The sequence below is a fragment of the Clinocottus analis genome, unplaced genomic scaffold, assembly GCF_023055335.1.
Source record: "Clinocottus analis isolate CAN_PGR_092001 unplaced genomic scaffold, fCliAna1.0.p SCAF_19, whole genome shotgun sequence".
Lineage (NCBI taxonomy): Eukaryota > Metazoa > Chordata > Actinopteri > Perciformes > Cottidae > Clinocottus > Clinocottus analis.
Window position 1 is genome coordinate 5,162,129 of NW_027175920.1, and position 16,363 is coordinate 5,178,491.

Here is a 16,363-nt window from a genome sequence, read left to right on the forward strand (position 1 = left end):
ATGAATAATTGATGTGTATTGTGCAGTCAGTCACTGGACACGCAGGGAGAGAGGAGAGGAAAACAGAGCGAAGCTGCTGCCCAGAGACATCGGGGGAAATGTCGGGGCAGAGGGAGGGAGTGTGGGGGAGAGAGAGAGAGGGAGAGAGAGAGAGGAAGAATGTTAGAGAGGAAGGTGGGAGGGATAGAGAGACACAGAGAAAGAGCTTTAAAATAGCTGCTGGCTTCAGTAGTGCAGAGATTAAGGCTGCCCTGTATCGCCTTTGTTCTGCTGTTGCAGATTTATGCTCAGAAGTCTTTCTAGACACATGAGTTCCCCTTTTTTTCCGTGCAGCTAAGAGTGAGAAATGAGCAGGGACATTGCTGGAGTTCGTCTGGTTACAATGCGGGTGGCATTTTAGACATGGAGGTTGCGGCGAGACGCGGGGGGAGGGTGGGGGGCAGTCTTCGCTGCTGTGAGTGGGACAGAGCTACAGAGCTGAGAGCTGTCAAAAGGAGGAGACAACAGTTAGAGGGTTGTGTTTGTAGTGGGTGTATTCAGTGACAAGTGGAAAAGGTGCATCTGCCTCTGCTGCTGCTGAGAGTAACTTCACATTATTTCACCCCTGGCAGAGTGTGTGTGTGTGTGTGTGTGAGGGGGGGGGGATTCCTGCATTGGTGGGTGCAGGCGGGGACCCTGGCACTTCTTAAACTAACGGAATGGGCTTTGACAGTATGACGAGTGCCTCGCAGCACCCGCGTGATGGAGTTGCAACAGCTGACTGCTGCGTTTGACCCACTTACAGCTCACACAGAAGGGGTCAAAATGGCCTTGATTATCTCTCGCTGACCTACTTGAGGCGGCGTTTTCTGCGAGACTCTTGGCAGTTCATCACACCCACTCCCCTCTGTGCCACACAGCGCAAGCAGCCGGACTCACTGCAGAGACACGCACAAATTCTCTCCCTATGCAGTAACTCACTGGTTTGAGATCAGTGATTCTGTGTTTCTCCTGGTCCCATCATGTGTTTTTAAATGGGAGAAACAGGTTTTGATATCCAACATGCCTCTGCATTGAGATGCACCTGGTCTGTTCATGTTCAACTTCTAGAAATACTCTCAAAAATCTATATTTAAGGAATAATAAATGCTTCTTGTCTTCGTGCGTGAAAAATGGCTAATTTATCCATTTACAATAGATTACAATAGTTGTCCAGTCACTGCAAAGTCTGGACAACTATAATTATGATATTTCTTTGCTGCGTGTCACCATCGAATCCAACAAGCTACGCCAACTAAAAGATGAAACATTCCTGTTCATGAATGAGTTCCTGGTAAGAAAGACTGAAATGCCATGTGTAAAGCTGATGTAATTTCTTTGACCTATTGATTTAACTTGGGAATTCTATGGTAGTTGGTTGGTTGGCATGCTCTCTCTTTATTGTTCATTTGGCTTTATCTCTACTAAGAGGGGTTTTGGTAAGCTGAACACTAAAATCCTGGTTTGGGCAATTATTCAATTATTTTTTCCCCCCCAAAATGTGTCTGTGGGACAACTCCCAACATGCCAACACAAGAGAGAGGTTTTGCAATAGGCGTTGTGGGTAAAGAGATGTCTGGCTAGCACTACACACTTCCAACTGTTCATTACTGTTGTTTTGTCAGCTTCAATGAATCTCTTGTTCTCTACAATCTCACCGAGGTGTGAAATTGCACTGACCTTTTATCTTTGAAGTTTCTTCGATAAAGTCCCTAATCACAATAACAGCAATCGGCATGCAGGAGCAGTTGATAACATTTGTTTATTTGCAGATGACGCCGGCTGTTTTCATGTGGCTTTTTTTTTTTTTTTTTTGAATGAAAGAACGCCCAACCATAAGTAATTATAGGATGCAGTTTGTTTACACCCCTTCATATATTGGGATCAAACCCAAATTAGAATTTGGATCACATTTGATATTGAAACCTCCAAAGATGGCAAAACAATACAGGATGGTTCACAGACATATATTCGTCGCACCAAATCTGTCACAATATTGAAATATAGTAGGGATTGCTGAAAATGATAACAGTATTAAAATGTTACTGAAATGCCACGTGTAAATGAAGGTAGAGTTCCTCCTCGTATCAAAGAGGAACACACACACACACACACATCCATCTCCTTGTTAATCTCACTGGAAGTCCTTTAAAGAACAAACAACAGCAAAAAGCAGAGTTCTGCGGGTGAACTGGTGTTTGATCTTAGTTTATGATCAATCCCATATAGTAGCTTGAAAGTAATCAAACATGTGGTGTGGATCAGGAAACACTTCATCTGTATCTACAGCAGAGTCAATTGCCTTCTGCAGAAACGGAGTGATCTTTATGTGTGTAAATATGCAGGGAAAAGATGCGTTCAAGGGTCAGATGAGAGAGACCTGCGATCTTAAAAGACCCAGAAGGTGAGACAGTTATGAGAGATTTCCAAATGACGATATTGGACGATGCTAAAGCAACCTATTAAAGAAGCATTAAGTAATCTATGACCTTTATCGACCTTTAATGCTGAACAGCAGAGACTTGAACTGCATCAATAATTCCTCTTTCACATGTCACGATCCACAACCCCCATGCTGCACACATTAACCGTACACACACACTTTGTCTATCATGGAATTCAGCTCAAACCTTGTTAACTGCTCGGATAAAGAGCTACAGATTCAGTCAATAGTAACAGTGAAAGGTAGGGCGCATTGATTAGTGGATACCCTGTAGTGATTAGCTGTATCGCCAGTGAAAACTAATGGTATTAATACTTTTTTGTCATTTTTTTGTAGTGGCAGGAATGACACAAATCCTTAAATTGCCTGCACTGTTTGCCATTTTGTACCCTAAAGCAGTAGAGAGAGAAAATATGATCTATTCTAACGTTTTCTGCAATTCCATTACATCCATTTTTTTTGTTCTCATTTGAAGTATAGTATGTTCATTTATTCCCTCTCTTCTTTGTAGGTTTTTCTGTGAATTATACCTTGATATATACTTTCCGATCACACCGTCATCTCATAGGTTTGGTCAAATGTCTGTCATTTACTGAATATCTTAGACATGTTTGTAAAGTTCAGTAAAATGTAAAATTTGAACCCTACAGAAACCAGCTGCTGCAGGAGGTGTCAGTCTGACTCAGGTACTTGCTGTGTGTCGCACAGGAAACTCATGCATTGGCTGAATCCAACCAACCATCCTCATCACAGTCCTTACATTATGTCCTCACACTGGACCGTGTCGACATACTGTACATGGAATGACATCAGACGTGCTTTTTTTTCTTCCTTTTCTTTTTTTTTTTTTTTTTTTTTGGTTGGTCATCTAGAAAAGCTACATGGCTACTGTTGTGTTGTCTGTCGGAGTTCAACCGTATGAAGCATGTCACACATGTTGTTTTATCATCTTGCCTGCGTCACAGTTCACACTTGTGTTCTCGGCTGTTCATTGAAGCCATTGACAACCGAAGTTTATGCCATGTTCTACTTGGTGATTTGTATGTTAATTAAACACACGGCACATTTTTGTGGAAAAAAAAAAACAGTACGAGTTTTGAACAGCGTTTACACGAGAGTCACAACAATGTAATGAAACTGTAATGACCATTGAGAGAAAACTGGGACAACAAACAGGAGGGTAAACATTTAACAGAGTTTCAGTACTGGGCCAGAAGAGCACAATTCAAATTATGTTATGTGTTTATGATATAGATTTAAATCTTATTTGTATATGGATAAAACAGAACTTAACTGACACAATACAAATGTATAAAATAAAGTATCATACAAAAATGTTAGGTTTAAAAAGAAATACATCTACAGTGTGAAAAGTTACTATATGCATAATTAAATGGATTTTAAAATGATTTAAACATTAATTGAAATGAAGGAATTTAATTTGAAGGAATGAGAATACAAGTTAATAAAAAATGCATTATTTGCAAAATTATTATTATTATTTTTTATTCTGCCTTAGGCCGTACATACATACATACATACATACATACATACATACATACATACATACAAACATACATACATACATGCATGCATGCAGCTGGTATCTACAGATAAGTTCAGTTTAAAATAGACACAGTTTTAGTTTAATTGTTGCTATTTGTCATTAGGAGGCTTTCTATTCAAATGCTGCACTGTTGCACATATGGACGACTCTAATGAGCCTAGAGGGGTGCCGGGACCCGACCCAGGCTCCTCCCGTGTCTGCTCCTACTGTACTACTAAAGGGGGGCTTTGACCCCAGGCCCACTGTTTAAAGGTCGCAGGTGAATCAGTCACCAGCGTATGCCGCCGTGACACTACCGGTCCTGGCCAGCACCCCGAGGTGGGCACTAGTCCGGGCACATCTGCTCCGTGCCTAATTAGTATCATTGTAGGCGAGGGCTTAAGGCCGGGCCTTTTGTTAATAGCAGCCTGTTGCTCGGGGAAACAGCCTGGCTCCTGTAAGCAGCTTCTTTGCAGGTCTGCTCATCTGATAATCTGGTTGCAAAAGTGCACGGTTAAAAACACACTCTGTGCTGGTGCAGTCAGCTGAAACCCCAGTGTGATCAGGTGAAAGGTTCGTCAGTCAGATAAGTCCTCTAAAGATTTGTCTTGTCCAAACGCAATGTGGTTGTCCGCGGCACACAAAGATGTCGCTCCATCTTCTTCTAGTCGAGAAAGATGCTGTTCCCAGGTTAAAGGAAACACAGCAGGATGTTTGCAAGTTTTAGCTCCTCAATTGATTTTTGCTCATGCATGTTTCCACTCTTTTCAACCCATTTATATGCAGTATGCAAATCAGCTTTCTTTTGAAACTTCCGTTGAATCATACTAATCACATTAAGAGTCGCACTTTTTCCACAAAAAAAACACAAAAGAATGAAAAAGGAAGTTACATTGAAGGCCCACGTGATGTTTGCTCTGATATATTACTGCAAGTTACGCAGTATATTTTAATGCGATACAAGAATTAAGTGAATAATACATACTACATGAAAAAACACAATGGCATGCGTTGCAAAATGGTTCGCAGTTAAGTATGATGTATAACGTGATTATTTTTGTAGATGTGTGCTTTGAGGCGACTTGGTCTCAGACACTTCAAACACGCTGTGGTCAGGTTTTAGCTCCTGCTTTAAGACCTAACGATGTAGGTTTGGAAGGAGTTTTGCTCCCAATCAGCTTACTGTCACGGGAAACGACATATAGTAACAGATTGGAGATTCAATGTTGGTTTGGTTTTAATGCACAAGGAATTAATTCTCACCAGGGGGTGAAACGCTATAGATTTCCATCCTGAATGCCGTGCCCTGTTTTTAATGAAGAGATTTGTTGCATGTGCCAAGAGAGATAATCTTTTAAAACACTGGCCTGCTTTGGCGAAGGGTTGGTTCCTGTGTAACCATGACCAAGAAACGTCAGACAGAGTGACAAGCTCTGCATAAATCATCTCAAGATTGTGGCGTTTACTGTAGCAGGTTCCAGTTCAGTTCAGTTTGTTCCAAGTGGATCTCTTCAGATATACAGTATAATCTTTATCTTGAATCTGTGGACACAGATTTTGTTGAAACGTCTTATCTGTTACGTTGTTTTTGTATATTTATTCAGGAATCCTGCATTTTCACATGTATATCATACATGTATTCCGCTTTTCTATCCATCAGTAACGCAGTCTTGGAGGTTTTTGATGTTGCAACAAAGAACACAGGACGCCAAAACAGCAACCCAGGAACACCAAATCTGCTGCATTGTGCCGCTTGCCGCCACATGGCCACATATGCTTGTGGCCTCAGTAAAACATTTTTGGCACAAGTCCAAGTCCCCCTCCCTACGTTCTCATCGCCGGATGGACATGGCACGACATTGTGGCCATGTGGCCAGCAGGAGGCTGTATTTAAGCCGGGGCAGCTCCGAAATGGGCCATAAAACCTAGCCAGCAAGTCTGGCTCCCCATGAGGCAACGGGCCTAAGTACTCATTGACAAGACTCCAGCATCACTGACTTCCCAGAGAGAGAGAGAGCAGCAGAGGAAATAATGCAAGAAGAAAAAAAAATGCAGCAGACAAAGATGAGGTGCAGACAGGAGGCGGTTGTCTGGCCTATATAGACGGGCTGTTTTATAACCGTTAGCGCTAATGCTTTATCATACTTTTCCACTGCTACACACTCACTGCCACTATGGTTTTGGTACTTTGTCTTGCAGCTCATTTTCACTTAATGAAATAGCTCCTTGATTGCGTATGTTGAAGGGACCTCAGGGGAAATATGTCACATTTTGATGCCACATGGCGACCATGACATTCACATGTTCCAACTTCACACGTCCTTCCCACTTCATCAGCTTTCCGAAAACATCGCTCACCCTGAAATATGTCACGAAATTACTCACACAATTCTAAAGTCTGACATAATGAAGTCAGTTTACAGACTCTGTTTTACGACACCCAGTTTGCGCTCGCTGCCGCGCCGAAGTGTTGCGTAGCTGAGAGAGCTAAAGTGTCGACCACGTGTGAAAGGCGGTCCACCTGTGGGCTCCAATCTACTTATCCCTCCATGGATGAACAAGCACTTCTGGTATGTCACAGGCCTGTAACCTGTTATACCCGCTCCTTAAAAGACGATGGACGAGTCGCTTCAATTTCATTATCAAATTGGCATTGGCGAACAATTGGTGGCATCTGTGAAAAGACGAAAAAAAAAAGAGAGGTTTGATGGATGCCGGGCGGGCGTCCATGGCTCTGTGGTAACTGTGTCGGAGCGCCGCGAGGCAGAGAGGGAGATGATTTACGATCCAGCCGCTAGTTTATGCGGGAAAGTTTGGCACTGGTTTGAAGCAATGTCATAGCAACAAGGTTTTCATATAGTTTTCCGTATATTATGAGGTAAATCCCACAATTTTACAGTTCCGGGAAGCCTGTAAGCCAGAGATTCTTTGGCTAAAACTAAACATAGCTGTTTTGCATGGCCTCTTGGGTGCCTTCAGTAACCAGGGATACTAAGGCTCCCTAGACTCTCTCTTATTTTAATTGACTTTGGCCTGCAGGAGGCCTTGTGTCCATTCAAACCTTTCTGGGCAGAGAGAGAGAGAGAGAGAGAGGGAGAGGGAGGAGGAACAGAATGTGAATAGAGCTCCCTCAGAAACTAAAGAGTGCAGCCCACTAGAGCCGTTCTTGTTAGTTTGCTCATGGTCTTTGTTCTCCTTTCAGCCCTTCTGGCTAAATGTCTTCAAACAAGCCGTTTGGGGGTTGTGATTTCTCTCGAAAAGGTTTACAGCAAAAACTGGACTCCGCTGTTACAGTTAGTGTGGGAATAAGTGAGGAAGTGCCGCTGATAAAAGGGAGCGCGATGCGACAACTGGATTCGCACTGTATGTTCGTGTGGACGTTGGTGACGGAGCCATGTGGGGCAATGCCAGGTGGGGAGTCCAGGGTTGACAAGGGAGCAGGTGTCTATTAGATACAGAGCAGGGAGGGAGGGAGCGAGGGAGGGGGGAGGGAACGAGGATCATGAGAGCTCTTGGCATCTGCCCTACCTGCTGCCTCCCCTGCATTCACCCTGCCAGTAAACGGAGTGAAAGAGGGAGGAGGGAGAACAGGAGAAAGATGAAGAGCAGAGAATCGTGTTTTGGAGGCGGCAGCAACCTTTTTAATGGTAGCCACACATGTCTGTAGGGTTATCCTCTCCCACAGGTTGTTCGTGCTGAACCCACAGTCACTATTCACAGGAGATGGGTTTCATTTGCTGTCTATCTGTTTTTAAAGGGTCAGCTCACAGCTTATTTTTTCTCTTGTTAATGCATCCACCCTATTACAACGGAGGTGGATGGAGTTCCAGTTGACATGCATTAAATAAATTAAAACGGAACATGTCAACATATTTTATGGGGACTATTTCTTTTGTAAGATGGATTTATAGTTGAGGCCACGGCATAACTGCAGATAGCTGGAGCATGGGTTGTGATTTATACTGCTGCTCCACTGCAGCAGCAGACAGATTTATTGGTAATTACCTATACTCCTATAGTGTTTACAGTCACTCAGTTGCTTTGTGATGGGAGTAATATTGGGAAAGCCTTGTTTCATAACTGAAAAGACCGTCTTTCTTTCTACTTTCTTCATGTTATATTTAACAATCTTTAGAGGCATAAACTTGAAATAAACAGAAGCTTGAACAGACGAGCGGCCCAAATTGACCAGTCACAGTTCTTGCCGTCCCCACGTGGTATAAACGTAACGGCCACAGCCCTGGTGTGTATTTACGTTTTTGAGAAGATCAGCCTACGCATGTAGCGCCGTAGTTCCCTTGAAAACATTGAACAAAAAAAGTCACATCCTTTTGATAAAAAAAATGAGTGTAATACATATTATTTTGAGCAGCACAAATGAAATGTCCTTAAATAGATAAATATAGAAATCCCTGAGAAAAGTATCTCAAAATATGACCAATCCACAATGGCTAGACACCATGTAATTAAGGTGGACTGACCCTTTAATCTCGAGGCCCTTTTCTTTCGGTAGAGCAATAAGAGGCCGAACAGAGGTATTTAATCAGCACAGTTTACCTCTGTGCCTCCTGTCTGAATGGGTGGTGAAAGTTGGGGAGGGGGAGCATTATCATTGGAAAGAGCATTGAACAACTGTCAGAGATGCAGTCCATGTCATTTGTCATGTCTCCCTTGGGGCTTTATGACGGAGAGGAAAGCTGGAGGCTGCGGGCCCAGCCACTGAACCACCCATCTAGTCCCAGCAGATGCGTTTACCGCCCTTCGCCAAGGCTGACCATCAGGCCGCGCAGCTGAGCACCAGAATATCAATACGGCTCAGACACAGCTGGGCCCTTGGGACTATCTACAAGGCAAACAGGATAGGCTCCTCTCCTTATGGAAGACAGAGACCCTTAGCCGCCAGGGAGACCAATGTAAACAGAGCAAAAAGATGCTCTGTCCCTCCAAACGGCAGTTTGATTTGCTCCAGAATAGTCGTTTTGAAGAGCTACACCTGAGACGATTATCTCCAGTTTTGGCTTTTTTCAGGGAGGGAAACCAATGAGGGGAGGAGGAGAAGGAGGAGGAGAAGGAGGAGGATTGTTCCTCCTCCTGTCACATGAAACCTGAAGTTTATCCTCTGAGTCAGTGACAGAGCCTCTCTTTTAAACAGGTTGGTGCTCGGCAGAGGTGATAATTTTGTGTGGCGATAAGCCCTTTATCTAACGGTGGGGTAGAGTAATTCCTCTTTAAGTGGGAGCGCCGGTGCTTCCCTCTCGCTTCTCTTTTTTCCCCCCTCTTTCTCCTCGATATGTTTTGTCATTTCGCTGCTCGGTTCAACACTGTTGTTTTTGTCCCGCGGCTGTTGATGTCGGCCTTGGTGTGAAACAAGGATACCGTCCCCTCAGCCAGACGGCCTCACAGTGGCACAGTTAGGGGATAAATTGCGGAGACGTGTTTATCAACATAGAAGAAGTGCAAGTTACCCCTTGTTGGAAGAGAATAATGGGACCTAATTGAGCTGTAACATGCTGGCCCGACGCCAGGCCCTTGAATTGAAAACTCTCTCCATCAGAAAGGGGTCCGGGAAGAGGGAGGGTGCTGTTAAAGCACTGCAGGCCGTTTTAACATAGATGTGAAACTCGCAAACCTATTAGCCGCACTTGGACCCGGCTATATTCAATTAAAACTCACCTACAAATCTCTGCATCAACCTGCGAGTGTGATGTTGTCAGGGGGAGAGCACCTGAGAGGCCTTTTCTGTCAACCAAAGCAAAGTCGGATCAATCCTCTAGAGGAACAGCACAGCCTGTCTCCTGGCACCTGCCTTGCCAAGAACAGGAGGCAGGAAGGAGGGGAGAGGGCGGGAGGAGGGAGAGGGGGGGGGAAGGAGAGAGAGAGAGAGAAAAAAAGAGGGAGCATGAGCGGGTGGGAAGGAGGAAAAACCCAGCTGCCTCTTCTGCGCCTGAGCCCCGTGCTGCTTTTAAAGGAGTGGGAGGGAGAGGAGAGGGAGAGGCAGAGAGACTGCTGGCACCATCTGTACATGTCTTTTGTATTCCAGCCCTCATCTTTACAGAGAGCGAGGCTGGTGTGCTCAGTGTTCAAATGAAAGGAGAGGACGTGCCTTTTGGGGTGCGCTGCTTTGAGAAGGGGAAGGTGTGTGTTTGTGTGCCGATGCTGAAATTCTGTTTTGTCCTCGGAAAGTCGGCGCACTCAGAGGACATCTCGTGTCCTATTTATTTTACCTCTATAAAATGAGCCAGTGGGGTGTCTTTCCTTATGTGTGTGTCTGTGTGTGTGTGTGTGTGCGTCAGCAGGCTTGTGCTCTGTTTGCAAGCACTCATGTGAGGGCAAATCTCTGGGTTGCCATGTTTGTGATGGGAGTCAGAAGCTTTCGTTTGTTCCTTCCTTCCCATCAGCCCCATTAGCCTGATGCCTCCTCTCTCACTGACTCACTCAACCTTTTTTTCCTTTTCTTTTTTTCCCGTCTGCCTCTCTGTGTAATATGTGCTGTGGTGGCCCGTCCTTGCGTGTAGCAGCAGGGTGGATCTGCCTACGAGGACAGCCTGCACTGTCTGCTGTCATATTGACGTGGCTTTTTTGCGCGAACCGCAGCTGAAATCACCGAGCGCTCTGTTTCACCCCCTCCTCCCTCGCTCCCTCGCTCCTTAGTCAGCCTAGAAGTGCTGTGAATCATAAGAGGAGATGGCTGCCCTGGTCTTTGATTGAATCCACATTTCCTTTCTCCTCTGACGCCGCAGATAGAGGGCAAGACGGAGGAAGGGAAGCGAGAGGGAGAGTAAAAAGGGAAAGTGAATCTTTTGTAGTGGGCACAGTACAAAAACATGCACTGCAGATGAAAAGCATATGATTCGATCAAACGTGCTCTGTGGCAGCTACCTAACGGAGCGGTAGGTAAGGAAGGTAGAGAGGAGGGAAGGGCTGGAGACCATCTGCAGGCCCAGAGTGAACCCTAGTGGCCAAGAGCCGCAGTGACATGCTGGATTTGAAGCTGGTCTGAAGTATTGCTCCATGAAGGAGCCTCTTTTTGTGTCTTACCGTAAGAGGAGATTCCTAGTGTGAGGGAAAAAGTTTGGTCATAAATATTAAGCTATTTATTTTTCTAAAGAGCTGCGCTGTAGATATTTATTGGCGTGTCGACATGTTGCTTCTTCTTACCTGGCAAAATGTGCATTTGAATGAACTTATTAAGTGACACGTTTCTTTTCCTATTGGCAGGGATGAAGCCATGCTTTCTGTAGGATATGATTTGGGGTTAAGTTCCAAAATGAATTAGTATACACAAAGAAATGGACAAAGAGTCTTGATGGAATAAAAGCCCTTACAGAACAGACGTACATTTATACAATGAAGAGTTAAGTATTATAATAGAACTAATAGGAATAAACTTGTTGACTGAGCAAATAACTATTGAAAGAAAAGACAAACTGTAAAAGACCAAATGCAAATGTCTCTCTAATGTGTATCTTGCTGCTAGCATGGAAATTAGTAATACATTAAACCTCTGCATTCCTATTCCTTCTCTGAAAAATGTGAAAATAAAATAAAATAAGCCGAGTGAAAGGGATATTTGTCCAATATAAACACACTGACAACAAAAATACACTGAAATGACACCACAGCTTCTTGAAAAAGGTTCAGGCTTTTTTTCTCAATTTGTTTTAAATGTTTTTTATTACATTTTATTATGATTTTTCATCTTATTTGATGCTTAAATGTTCAATGTTGTTGCATAGTCACGTGGCCTGAGATTGTACACCTGTTTTATTTTGTGCCTGGCACATACAGGACAGAGACCCTACACATCATTTTGTCAGTCAGGCCATTGCTTTTTTTCTCCAGAAGCTTCTGTGCCTAAGTTGTTGTTTTGTCTACCCTCCTCTTCTCACATAATCAGTTTCTTGCAGGTTTTTTTTTTTTAAAGCGCTTGCCGTCGTTATTTCTCACAGGAGTCCACTGATGCACTCATTCCTCTGCTCTCTCTCTCTCTCCAGCTCTTCTGTCCTCGTGGTGTGAGGAGCTAGGACGCCTCCTCCTCCTCCGTCACCAGAAGAACCGGCAGAACGAGCCTCCGGGAAAAGTGCCCATGCAGCCCCCCATGAGCGCCATGAAGCCCGGCCTTTCACACGGGTCAGTATTCACACTGCTGCGCTTTTTGGCTTGTGCGTGAGGTGTGTTTGTGTGTGTGTGTGTGTCGGGTGTGTGAACAGACAGACCAGGGCCCTTGGGGAAAGCCCTTCCTCTCCACATGAAGCCCGGTGTTCCTTCCGGATCAGTGACCAGACAAACTGCCAGCCTAACTGCTTGTAGCACAGTCAATACGGACAAACAGTACCTCGCTAGAACATGTAGTTAATAATTACAACACGCTGTTTGTGCATTTCAAGAGGAAGTACATGCATTTATTATATAATCGTAAAACCTTTGTCTTTTCCTATCGTTCATCAAATGCAAATACACCTACTATGACTGTGTTATCGTGCACGGTGAGTGACGCAGGGCACATTTGAGTTGCTTAAATGATGTGTTTCATCTGTCCTCAGCAGAGATGGGTCTTTTCCCTATGACTCAGTCCCCTGGCAACCGACCACCAATCAGCCTCCAGGTTCGTTGTCGGTGGTTACTACGGTCTGGGGCGTGACCAACACGTCGCAGAGCCAGGTGAGATCCCATACCTACCTGACCAACAGAGTAGAAGTGTGTCCGAGTGGACTGCATCTGCTACTGCAGGAGGTTCCTCAGCAGTCACATAGACCGTTATTCTGATTTTGAGCTTTTCTGTCTTAATGTTAAATCATCCAACATTGACACCTGCATCTCTTTTTCTATGTCCAACAGGTCTTGGGGAACCCCATGGTGAACAACAACAATCCCATGAACCCCGGGGGCAACCCTATGGGCTCTGGTATGTCTGGTAACAATCCAGGGATGAACTCTCCTCAGTTCCCTGGTCCTCAGCAGCAGTTCCCCAGCAAGGGCAACTCCAACCAGGGCTACATGCAGCAGCAGGGCATGTACGGACGACCTAACTACCCCGGAGGAGGAGGCTTTGGTGGCAAGTAAGTGAGCAATTGACTAGTAACTGTCGGTGCAATAATATAAACCGCTTTAAAAGAATGAATTCTGTCAGATAAAATTGCCGCACTCCTCCCAGCACAAATTCATTTCCAATATTGTGTCACTCTTTGTCACAGCTACCCTGGAGGGCCTAACGCTGGACCTGGAGGAATGGGCATGCCTCAACACTCCCGGCCTCAGTCAGACTTCACCCAGCCTGCCGCCGCCGCCGCAGCTGCTGCAGTTGCCGCCGCTGCCGCCACAGCAACCGCCACTGCCACAGCGACCGTAGCTGCCATGCAGGAAACACAGAACAAAGACATGAACCAATATGGACCGGTAGGACACGGCAAACAATTGATAGCACCTCTCTCACTTTTCCTTTCAGCACTAGTAAGGAATGCGTGGAGAAGTTGATTCAGGGTTATTGGTGAACACGGTTGAATCAATGTTAAGTGTGAATAATTTGCTGAAGTTGTAATGAGCCAAAAACCACATTTAGCAGTAACAAAAGCTGACAGGGACATATTTTTAGAACATTTTTCTCTTTTGTGACTTTTAATAGACTCTTTTCACTTTCAAAATTTGCCACATTGAAGTAAAACTCTCAGATGGTTGATTGCACCCATTTTGTTTTCCAGATGAGTTCCTCTTTCCAGATGGGACCAAACCAGGCGTACAACAGCCAGTTCATGAACCAGCCAGGACCCCGCGGCCCTCAGTCCATCCCTGGGAACATGGGCACTGGCATGAATGCATCCAACATGAGCGGACCCCCCATGGGAATGAACCAGCCCAGGGGCCAAGGCATGGGGCCTTTTGGGGCCCACGGCCAAAGGATACCCCAGCAAGGCTATGCGGGACCCCGGCCTCAGGGCATGGGTATGCAGGGCATGAAGAGGCCGTACCCAGGGGAGGTAAGTGGATGTGAATTAAACACTTTCACCTTCACGGTTTAGCTTGTTTGCTGTATGTTGAATGTATGAATGTCATCCCCTTTTCCACAGCCAAACTACGGTGGGCAGCAGTATGGACCAAACGGCCAGTTCCCGAACCAGCAGGGGCCGTACCCCTCACCCAACCCCTCTCGGCCGCTGCCGTCCCCAAACTACCCTGGCCAGAGGATGCCAGGACAGCAGCTGCAGGGCCAATACCCACCACCCAGTGGTGCCATGGGCCAGTACTATAAGGTGCAGTGATGATGCCATTCACTAAACAGATGATCATTATTTGCATCTCAAAAACCTTTTAGCAAGGTGTCAGCTGAATATTTTAGAAAATAATGTATTTTTTGTCATCATGTTTCATCAAATTACAGCAAGAACCACCTTTTAATGGCCAAACAAATAACTTCTCTGGGAGTGGATATCAGTACGGCCAGGGGAATATGAACGGGGTAAGTCCACGTTTGTACCAATTGTGTTTCAGTACATTATCACTATCTTGCTGTTTACACTCCTATAAACATTTGATTTACTAATCGATTGTCTTTCAGCCGCCCAGACCGGTGGGTAACTACCCTCACTCCCCAGTGCCAGGCAACCCCACCCCTCCAATGACCCCAGGAAGTAACATCCCTCCATACCTGTCGCCAAACCAGGACGTGAAGCCACCTTTCCCTCCTGACATCAAACCAAATATCACGGCTCTCCCTCCCCCTCCAGGTCAGTAACTCGAAAAAGAAGAAATCTTAATTGTGTATTATTCCTTCAAAGGTTCATGATAGTCTGACCATGGTTCTTCTTCAACCAATGTAGCCAACCACAACGAGGAGCTGCGCCTCACGTTCCCAGTGCGAGACGGGGTGGTCCTAGAGCCCTTCAGGCTAGAGCACAACCTGGCTGTCAGCAACCACGTCTTCCACTTACGGCCCTCTGTACACCAGACGCTCATGTGGAGGTAAGACATCATGCAATGAATCAACATACGGTCCTCTCAAACTAAACAACAAATGTGAATCTTCAAAAACAACTTTTAATCCCTGGTTAAGTTCCTGGGATCCCACAGGGCGCTACTCTAGGGTCATTCCTTTTTTTCCACTAACATGACCAGCCTTGTACGAAAAATCTTAAAACATATAAGCCCCGTAAATTATCACTAGCAGATTCGGACAGGAAGCTAGTGACGGATCATCTTCTTGTTGGTGCAGAAACAACTTGTGGTTGGCCATGACAAGGACAACAATCATCCATTCAAGATAACTGAAAAACACATTATGTGCCCATCCTTAATTATGTGGATAACACCCAACTATATCTCAGTTTAAAGCCCAGTGATAATGTGATTCTCAGTCATCAGGGAAATTACATTACACATAAGAGACCTGAAGTAAAGAACCAGTGGGTAGTCTTCAAGTCATCTTAACCTTTGGCAAGCTGATTGAAAAGGATGTGCAGTCATACAGTCTGCCGCTGACAATTATTTAAAAAAAGATCAAAGCCCCACGAAGGTCATTAATGCATTAATTTTCTCTGATTTAGATTATTGTAATTCCCATTACTCCCCTCTCAAGCTAAAGTCACTCCCCCATCTGGAGCTTATTAAGAGTCTCGCAATGAGAATTCTTTCTACTGCCACATTGTGAGATGACATTAATCTAAATTTTGCCTCCCATCCCTAGTGGTCTGTTTGCTTTAGGATTGATTAGAAAGTTGGAGAGGATGCAAACATCAGCCTGTGGTTGTCTACTATGTCCCACAGGACACTCTAACACTTGCTAATGAATATATTTTCTTTTCTTGTCTGTGCAGATCGGATCTGGAGCTGCAGTTTAAGTGCTACCACCACGAGGACCGTCAGATGAACACCAACTGGCCGGCATCTGTCCAAGTCAGCGTAAATGCCACACCGCTCACCATCGAGCGGGGCGACAATAAGACCTCCCACAAACCCCTGCACTTAAAACAAGTTTGCCAGCCAGGAAGAAACACGATCCAGATCACAGTTACTGCCTGCTGCTGTGTAAGTACACAAGTTTGCGGAACTAATAAAAAAAGAGGTTGACACAAAACCAGAAGTTGCCAGATGATTCAAAGTCGGACATTAACCTGCAAATTGTACTCAATTCAAAAGCTTCGAACAAAATTAAAACAATTATGTTAAAAAGTAGTTCAGCCTGAGAGTATTTGTGGAAGTGACATTGCTGTTTTCCTCTTGCAGTCGCACTTGTTTGTGCTGCAGCTTGTCCACAGGCCCTCAGTTCGCTCCGTCCTCCAGGGCTTACTGAAGAAGAGGCTTCTGCCTGCAGAGCACTGCATCACCAAAGGTATATGAGAACAAAAACACAGTCACACTTTTGC

General features: G+C 44.9%; 1 protein-coding gene across 9 annotated transcripts in view; it reads left to right on the forward strand.

The window, feature by feature from the left end:
- LOC137789242 (zinc finger MIZ domain-containing protein 1-like) overlaps positions 1–16,363 on the forward strand; it is a 104,244-nt gene that overhangs the window by 82,547 nt on the left and 5,334 nt on the right. For 3 of the 9 annotated variants that reach the window (XM_068582597.1, XM_068582599.1, XM_068582601.1), the window contains 11 exons: positions 12,002–12,137; positions 12,551–12,668; positions 12,846–13,066; positions 13,202–13,403; positions 13,706–13,981; positions 14,072–14,254; positions 14,383–14,460; positions 14,560–14,728; positions 14,822–14,963; positions 15,815–16,025; positions 16,224–16,329. In XM_068582597.1, the coding sequence (XP_068438698.1) occupies positions 12,002–12,137; positions 12,551–12,668; positions 12,846–13,066; positions 13,202–13,403; positions 13,706–13,981; positions 14,072–14,254; positions 14,383–14,460; positions 14,560–14,728; positions 14,822–14,963; positions 15,815–16,025; positions 16,224–16,329 (1,842 nt within the window). Of the gene's footprint in view, positions 1–3,111; positions 3,148–12,001; positions 12,138–12,550; positions 12,669–12,845; positions 13,067–13,201; positions 13,404–13,705; positions 13,982–14,071; positions 14,255–14,382; positions 14,461–14,559; positions 14,729–14,821; positions 14,964–15,814; positions 16,026–16,223; positions 16,330–16,363 lie in introns of all 9 variants that reach the window. The other 6 variants (XM_068582592.1, XM_068582594.1, XM_068582593.1 and 3 more) reach the window with 3 other exon arrangements.